General features: G+C 35.4%; 1 protein-coding gene across 1 annotated transcript; it reads right to left on the bottom strand.

Moving 5' to 3' along the window:
- Positions 1-205: 205 nt before the first annotated feature.
- LOC120543004 lies at positions 206-8,959 on the bottom strand. Its single transcript, XM_039775815.1, has 10 exons — positions 8,861-8,959; positions 7,952-8,144; positions 7,814-7,864; positions 6,000-6,092; positions 5,786-5,878; positions 4,295-4,393; positions 3,913-4,060; positions 1,490-1,558; positions 1,260-1,331; positions 206-1,161 (listed from the first exon to the last, which is right to left on the bottom strand). Exons 2-10 carry the CDS (start codon positions 8,105-8,107, stop codon positions 947-949), a joined length of 996 nt encoding a protein of 331 aa, XP_039631749.1. The 5' UTR covers positions 8,108-8,144; positions 8,861-8,959; the 3' UTR covers positions 206-946.
- Between the last annotated feature and the right edge of the window lie 298 nt (positions 8,960-9,257).

Below are 9,257 nucleotides of genomic sequence, written 5' to 3' on the forward strand. Positions count from 1 at the left end.
TCTCTACATTGACAACTCCAGTGTACTAATTATGAAAAAGTAATTAAAACATTAATCCAAAGCATCTAATTAAACGTTCATTTATCAATGTAAGCAAAAAAGCAACTGATGAATATTAAAAATTACAATATTTACTGGCTTCTGTACACATTATATTTGAGTTACATCACCTCTTAGTAACAAATATTAAAACTGAGCACCAGACTCAAGTTCACAATATTCTTTCAGCCAGAACATTGCTCACATTATACTAAATATGCAATAAACATACATAACTGAACCTAAAACAATGTCATCATAACAAAGCCAAATCTAAGTGTAAAACAGCACGATGACCTTGAAGCTAATTTGTTTTGGAATTACCTCCCATTTCAGATATTTGACACTTGCTTGATCCAGAAATATTTAGATTTCACTATTTCAAGACATCTTAGCTTCAGCTGTAATTGCTCAAATATATTTGTAATTGATCTGAATTAATGAGTACTGCAATATTTGTAAACGTGTGATCAAATTGTATGTTATGAAGAAGCAATTTAATTTAAAATTAATGTGTACGGAATCAGTAAATATTGCAGGTTTTCTGTATTATAAGTTTGCAGTATGAAATAATTACTCTGATTCACTACTGGTAATTCTTTTAAATCAGTAACCCAACACCAGTGCTTTCTACCCTGAGTAAAGCTACCAAGGCCCAAGTCTCCTGGTGGCACCACACAAGTTAGAGTCACTGTCCTTGATTGAAATAGCCTGTAAATAACCGTGTGTATATCTTTATGTAAGTGCATATAAACGTATGAAATACAAATTATTAAAGAGCAAACAAGTAACTGGCTTTGTGGAACTGTTGCTTTCAAATACCATGAAAAGACCTAATGTAAACTGATTAAATTATTTCCCATAACTAAACTTTAAATGAACAGCATTGATAATGGAAACACTTGTTTTAAACCTTTCTCTTCAGTGAGGTAATTCGGTTTTTTATATAGAATTTCACACCCAGCCAATCTCTATTTTTGAGAGCTTGTGGTTCATTTTGGATGCAGGCCTCACACTCTCTCTTTCCTGGCACTTTACATATATTTATAAATTTGGCCAAATGTTTTTCCACTGCTCTTCTTTCTTCTTCTTTCCACATTGTCCTCTTCACTCGTTTACGACCTAAAAATTGCACCACAAAATTCCAATTAGCAGAACATAAACTTCTGTATAGCTTAGTTAAAAAAATAATCTTTATTGTAGCACTGATGTGTACTCACCTTGGCAAACACTGTTAACTTTTGTTTCCTGAACTTCGCCATGTGCTCGTTTCATCTGCTTTACTTGCATTTCTAAACACAACATAACCAATTATGTTACAAAATTTCAAGAATTATTTAACCTAATCAATTAAACAAAATTTTGTCAAATTATTTTAGAAATAGTTAGAAAGCCATAAACTTTAACACCAATGGATTTACAAAGTAAGGTAAAATGTACAACAGCTTACCTGCATCACCTTCATGATCACTCAATTCTTCCTCACTTTCTGATGTTTCATTTTCAATCACTACTTTTTCTACAGTAAAAAAAGATCTTTTAATAAAAGTCAAAGAAAAAAATAGGAGCTACTTTTAAATACATCACTATACACGATAGTCAAATACAAAACTGAACTTTGAATACTAAGAAGGAAAGTAAATGCTTACAAAAATAAAACTGGCTCAGGAATTCTGGTAGAGATGTCTACTAGTTAGGAATGTAATTATGAACATATTCATGTTTGAATAGTTTGGTATTTCTATCTATCTATCTAAATATTGTTCACTTCAAGTGGACCAGGGCCATTAGATTAGGTTAATTTCAGAGTATGTCTGTCTTTATTAAAAAAGTGGGTTTCTACAGTACACTAAATTATCAGCATGTAAGGCATACTTCAAAATCACACATTTTGGAACATATTTGTATACCCAAAGTGGAGGTGGAAAGGAGGAGGTGCCCTTGTCATGTCAAACATGACACATCTGCCAAAATTCATAACTATTTTTACATTTACAGCTGTTGTCTTTGCTATGCAGTATGCCAAGTTTGGCTATGCATATGTATACACTAAGGCAGATAGAGAGAAAGAAAATGGTCATTACCAGTTGGATCAATGGTGATATCCTCCAGATTTTTCCTTTAAACTCTCCAAGGCGCCCAGTTTCAAGAGCTAAGAGAATTTTGCTGATCTTAGCCAACTGCAAAGTGCCTTCTGGGAGACGATAGTATTGCCTGTGTACTCTAATGTCATGCCCAAGGAAATCAGCCAGTTGATCCAATTCTGTATCGTTCAAGTTAAGAACTTTTGACAGAGTTGCCACGTGTTTTCGGAGTTTGGTTGATGAAAGTGTTTTAGGACTTTTTGCTCCACATTCTTTGGCAAAAAGTCGAATACAATCAGATCCACGAAAATGAGATAGAGCCGAAGGTCTTGCAAACATATAGTTGTTGTCACATGGCACACCACATACTTCTCTTTTTTCTGCAAGCAACTTCATTGCTCTGTGCATTGCTGGGGACAGCAGTATAGGAACCTTCCTTCCACGCTTGCCTTTAATTTCAATTCTGATAAAGTGATGGCAAAGCTTTTGCTCTAGTTCTGAAAGAGCAAGAGCAACATCTCCATGCAAATCTGATACATCTCTTAACAAAAAGGTATTTAGAAGCATTCTGGAAACTTCTCCTTCTCTTCTGCGATTAAACAAAATAATTTGTGTTAAAGTGACTTTTGCAAGGTTTGCCCAGTTTCTTGCAGAGGCCTCAGCTAGAAGATTTTTGTAATTTTCTTCTTGTTTGTCATCAAGATACAAATGCATTTTTTTCACATCTTCGTAAAAGGCAAAAGCTGAGGTGCATTCCACTTTGACTCTCTCAAACATCTTAGGGCTACAGACGAAATTAGCTCATTCCACTGGGTTTCATAAATTTTTGGAAGCTTTGAGCATTTTTTTCCATCATTTCATTTCCTTCTACCATTGCCTGGGCTTCCACTATATTGGCTATTTTCTGAAGGCTGTGGCCAAGCTTCAGTGCTAATGAAGGAGTTTTCATTGTGCCACTCTCCTGGTTGTACCCAGCAACACATTTCACTGCTGTTACTACATGTGGAAAGTTACATGGAATTATGAAGTCTCTCATATTTTGCAATGGTGTTATTTGTCTTGCACATAACAACAAACGACCAAGCTCTCTAAGCTTCTGACGAATGTATTCATTTTAGATATGTCTGAACCGAGCCTGTTAAAGAGATGTCGTGCTATTTGTAAAATGCAGGGATCCTTCTTGACTACAAGTGAAATGTTGTCTTGTATCATTTCACTCATTAGCTTCCAAAGGCCACTGTCAACACCAGGAGGCACAGGTTCAGCAAATGCACACAAAGACTGGACCCTATTTTTTCCAGGTTTTGGTTGGTCATGTTTTCTAAGCTTGCAATGTTTCATGTGTCGCCAAAGATTGTTTCTTAAATAAAACCCTGACAATTTAAACAATGCATAAAATCGTTAGATGGCAAACAATTTCTAGGTTGTCTTCGAGGTACGAGCATTCCTTTCCCCATTTTAAAACTTCCACATTGTGAGCAAAATTGCCTCTGTTTCAAGAAGATCTATTTGAAGTCTTCTTTCTTTTGATTTTCTTGGAAACTGGAGAGCTTTAGCAACTTCAGTCTCATTGCGATGAATTTGTTCAATATGCCTGGCAATTTTTGCATAGGACTTACCACAGAAAAGGCAAAAATGTTTTTGTCATATACTCTTCTTCCACCGGTTTTTACAGAAACTGCCTTTACAGATACTGGATCATATTCTTTAATTTCAGAGTCTGAAACACTGGAATCAGGTACAGTTCTATCACACGTGGAACATGACGCAGAGGATTTCTCATCTTTATCTATTTTGTCATTCATGTGTGCTGATAAGCAGTCACTACTGCAGTCTGGACTACTCTCTTCTGATGACTTAGGAATGTAGTCATCATCGCTGTGGTTCATACTGGAATCTGATGACTCAGAACAGTTTTGAAGCATCTCCTCGCTCACCTATTAAAAACATAAGAAAGCCATCTAGAAACAAATCCCTATACTGCATACTGATTAACAGGTGTTGAAAACTACATTATTTGATTAATGATTGCTTTGTTTTATATTTATTATTAATAATGTATATACATGAGCAATTGCTTAATATTTCAAAACCCACTATCAAATACTCACTGTTATTTTTATAGTGAAAATATTGAATTATAAAGTTTATGCCATTGAGGTATAACTTACAATAACACTGTCAGAGCGCTTAAGTTTTGGCACAGTACAGTCAAGCTCTCTCTTTTCTAAAGAAACTGGTTCAGTGTCAGATCCACTGTTGTCTTCAGTCTGTAAAAATATAATTGGGTGTCATATTCGTTTGACACACATTACGATGTGTTAGTATTATTACTGTTGTTATTAGCAATAGTAGCAATATTCCTACTATTGCTATCATTGTTGCTTTTTACTTTTACACTTTGCAAAGGCCAGTTACAATCAAATACTTTCTGCTCAAATAAGTGTTAAGTGTCGTTATAGGCAATTACAGGGATAACAGAATACCAGATTTTACATTATGCTGTACATAATGTAAATTAAATGAGATTATGCTTAATACATTTTTCAGGCCAAATCTTGAATATTGAATATGGAGACAAGACAACAGTTCATTAGGTCTTAAGAATAAGTGCAACACATACAGGAGAGTCAACTTTTCTTCATTAACTATAATTATTAGAACTAGCATTTATAGCAGTTGATTTTTATTATGGCGACCTAAATGAATTTGAGTGAGGTAGAAGTACTGAAGCACCACCAACAATCCTAGTGAGAACTTGCATATACTTCAGTTCACATTCACTGTGGGGACATAGAGTAAGGGGTGAGCAGGAGTTAATCTATCTTTTATGTAGCTATACTTGTGGGGTCTGACACATATTTCAGGTCACAAACACTGTGTGGACCTAAACTAAGTGGGTGGACAGTGGCACAAGAAACCCCATCATCACTAACTAACCTAGTGGGGACTCACACACATTTCAAGTCACAACCATTGTGTGGACCTAAAGCAAGTGGGGGATGGTAGCACAAGTAACCCCATCTTCAATAACTGCCCTTATGGGGACTTTCACACATTCCAGGTCATTTTCATTAAGGGGACCTCAGTGAAATAAAAAGATATTTTAGGATTTAAAACACAAGACGCTGTCCTTGTGGGAACTCACACACATTCCATGTCACAAACACTGTGTGGACCTAAACTAAGTGGGTAGACAGTGGCACAAGAAACCCCATCATCACTAAGTAACCTAGTGGGGACTCACACACATTTCAAGTCACAACAATTGTGTAGACCTAAAGCAAGTGGGGGATGGTAGCACAAGTAACCCCATCTTCACTAACTGCCCTTATGGGGACTCTCACACATACTTCAGGTCATTTTCATTAGGGGGACCTCAGTGAAGTAGGGTGGGCAGTAAGAAATGCATAACAATGACACAGTTCCTGTGAGGATTCAGATATATTTCAGATCACTCTCATCATGTGAACATAAAGCAAGTGAGGAATGTAGTTAACTGATCTTATGTGTAATGACTATATAATTTTTAAACAAAACAGCTTTGTGAAATAAACTGTAGCAGATTAAAATTTAAAAGCAAAATAAGACATCTTGCCATTAAAAGATATATACTGTGTATTTCTAGTTATATTTGCAAATTAAGTAAAAAAAAACTGTACCTGCTCATTAGTAATAACTGCTTCTTTCTCTTGAGGTTCAGAAGTCTTTTCAGCTAAGCTATGACTGAGGGTCTTCTCTCTTCCATCAGGGTTCTGAGAAGGCAAAAATAATTAAATGATTAGTGAAAAAAATGGATAATATATAACATTTTACCATTAAGTGATGTAAAGTATTTGTCTAATAATAAACGTTTAAGGCTATAAAGAATTGTACCTGTTCATCAATAGCAAGAGTGCCTTTTACTTGTGCCAGTGTAGGCTGTTGAGCCAAGATCTGGCTTTGGGCAACATCCCTTTCCCCAGTGCCCTAAAAACAGAATATTGATCAAATGCATAATAAAGGCAGGTATGCTGTTATCACTTTCCAGTCTTACATGCAATAATAATACTTCTAATACTAAAATGAACTTACTGGTTTCCCACTTGATGAAAGATGTTAAAACCTTTGTTGGATTTTTAAAATATATTTTGTCATAAATACTGTATGAATGCCCAAAGTAAACCTTTGATAGGACTTGACCGTTCCTTATAATACCTAATTCTCATTCAAAGATACTGTGATTCAAAAATTGCACTCTGAATCAGCAGTAGTCACATTTCTATATGCACTATATGGTATGTACATGAAATGTTATTTCATATGGGTTAATTTATATTTTACATAATCCAAAAAGTAGCCTATTACAATGAATATGTTTAACTTCAAAAAAGCCTAAATTGTTCATATAAAAAATTAAGTAACTTTTCAGTTACTTGAATAGTTTCTGGGTTTCTAGGTCTTGTAGATGGTTGTACATTTTGCATGATTTACATGATATCACAAAACGATAGCCATACTTTTTCTTCCTCTTTAAACAACATTTATTCTTTTGGTGTGTGCACTTAATTTTTCTCTCTGTCACATGTTTCATTCAGAATTGTTTATGTGCTACAAAAGTTGGAAACAAGTTTCACTAAGTCATACACTGTGTATGTTTTCTGAAAATTTATAGTGCAAATATCAAAATTATGCTAATGAATACTAATATGTTCTTGTTTAGGAAAATCTTTACAATGAGTCTGCAATTAACGATTTTACCATATATTTATTCTTTCCTCTCTTACTTTCCTATAATTAAGTGTACACCATCCATTTTCATACCTTTAATTGAAATTGTGGCACTATATTTGTGTTTCTTAAATTTATTATCATATAAAAATATATTTCCACTTCCAATCACACAGCTTTATTATCTAAAAATAGTGCAATAAAGTATATAGACTCAGGCAATGTAACAAATTGCAATGCATGTATACTGTGTACTATTGGTACTTCTTTAATAATATCTTAATTCAGTTTTTCCCAAACTCGGCCCTGGGGACCCCCTGTGACTGCAGGTTTTGTTCCAACCACACTCCTAATAAGTGATAACACTGAGCTCATTTAATTAGCTGGTATTTTTTTTTTATTCGACATTTGAAAAGCAAAGCAGCATGATTTTTACATTTAAAAATATTTCTGCTTTTATGATATATTTAAATGCTTAACTCTCTTTTGTTGATTTCATTATACTTTGCCCTTTATCTGTGCAGTTTTTCCTCCTTCGTTGTATCTTAATAATGACAATTTAAAATGAGCAGAGCAGACACCCAGGCAAACAACACGGAATAATCAAAGGCTGCAACTACTTTAAAGTCAGACCTACTAATTAGTATAATTATTAAATAGTGGATAAATAAAACAATTAGAACACCTGGAAAAGTAGAATGAAAATCACGATGAAAACACTGTTAAAAAGAAAAAATACATTATTCCTATATAACTGCTTGGTACATTTTAATATTTTTTTTTAGCAAACTTATTTTTCTAATTTCTGTATTGTTCCCTAAACACAGAACTTGGGAAATATCAGTTCACTTAATTAGTCCAGGAGTTTAATTAAAACAGAAGCTGCAGCCACGGGGGTCCCCAGGACCGAGTTTGGGAAAAACTGTCTTAATTTATTAAAATAAAATGCCTGTATAGATTAATAATGTAGATTTAGTTACCTTGTCATTTGTCTGTAATGGTGATGACACAATAGTGGCTTTTTCTTTTCCCTGCATACAAACACAAAAATAATTACTTCACAGGTGACAACAACCTAAACTAATCCTAAATACATAAATAAAGACTACAGTTCTTACCTGTTTTCTCCAAGGCCATGGTCCATCTCCATAGCTGTATGTGATTTCTTCACCAGGAAGAATATCTCTTAAAGCAAACAGGCAGAGGTGTGGCATTCCATCTACTGCCAGTTTCTTGATTTTGCAGTTTGGACTTTTGTGGTTGTCATTTATCATTCTTCCAACAGAGCCATCATCTTTGGCTCCATCAATGCTGTAACAGCAGTGCAGTTTAAATACATACATAAAGATTACACACAGCCAATTTGCCTCATGTATTAGAATGAGTAGTGTTCCGTGGAAATAATCGTGTAGCACATCTGGGTCTGAGCCTGAGAGGGCAAGCTCCTCACTTACGTGGAAAGGACTACCTTGAGAAACTGACATAAAAGCAGCTCCGCGATCGCTATGTTGCAGACAGAGCACTTGAAGCACTTCAGACACGTTTCCAGGCTGCTACAGTCCATCTGCCCGAGTGTGCGGCCGCTACCGTGTCTCACAGGGCAGGTGGACAGTGGGCATATGAACTGCCTCTAAGGCAGAGAAGGGCGGACAGAGAGTCGAAGCAGGTGGCTGATTCCATTAAATAAAGTGCTTACTAACTGCGGTGTCTGAGAACGCGGATCTCGGAGCTGCTTCTCCAGGAGTCCCGCCACTTCAGACAGCATATCTGCATTACACGTACGCGATCAGGTCATTATTATACCGGTTTTTTTTATGTTAAAGCAAATTTGTTGTATATATCATAAAGTATTTTATTAAGCATTTATTTTTTATTCGGAGACAGGGAAACCTGATTATACTGTCTGGTAGTATTACTTTTTTCTGCCGTTTACTTTCATTCTGACGTTTTGTTAACTATTGCAATATTAACTTCGAACAGACCGTAGTACACTTTCACCATAAATTTGAAAAATAAATACAGCTCACCACCAGCTTTTCCTATTCCATTTAAAGTCGAAAAGAAAGACAGCAGCGGCAGGATGGTACACTCGCCTCCTCCTCTCGCTTTCAGCTCCGTTTATTAGTTGACCGCGTACTCGGCCACAAAGTCACCCTTTTCCAATGCATCCACCGCAAAACTCCACGTCCTGCGAACGACCGAGTATGTGAAACGTGCTTCGCTAATATAAATGCGATGTTAATAATTTAAGAAAATAAATTGGTTATAAACAACTTACCTTTCTCTGAACTGATACATTTAATTTCCAAACCGCATTTGTCCGAAGATGACCTCACATACCGAATAGCCTCGCTTTCCGGATTTATTCGTTGTCTTCTCATTTTCAACATATGTCTCTCTCTCTCTTTCTCTATGTATATATAC

This window comes from Polypterus senegalus, chromosome 13 (assembly GCF_016835505.1).
Source record: "Polypterus senegalus isolate Bchr_013 chromosome 13, ASM1683550v1, whole genome shotgun sequence".
In the NCBI taxonomy this organism is placed as follows: Eukaryota; Metazoa; Chordata; class Cladistia; order Polypteriformes; family Polypteridae; genus Polypterus; species Polypterus senegalus.

What these genes read in the sequence shown, in the direction of transcription:
- LOC120543004 (XM_039775815.1), bottom strand. Translation starts at nt 8,107, where the DNA reads ATGATAAATGACAACCACAAAAGTCCAAACTGCAAAATCAAGAAACTG. An exon ending in CTCTTGCTATTGATGAACAG is followed by an intron (nt 5,879 to 5,999) that starts GTACAATTCTTT and finishes TTGCCTTCTCAG; the next exon opens with AACCCTGATGGAAGAGAGAA. An exon ending in ACACATGAATGACAAAATAG is followed by an intron (nt 1,559 to 3,912) that starts ATAAAGATGAGA and finishes TTTTTACTGTAG; the next exon opens with AAAAAGTAGTGATTGAAAAT.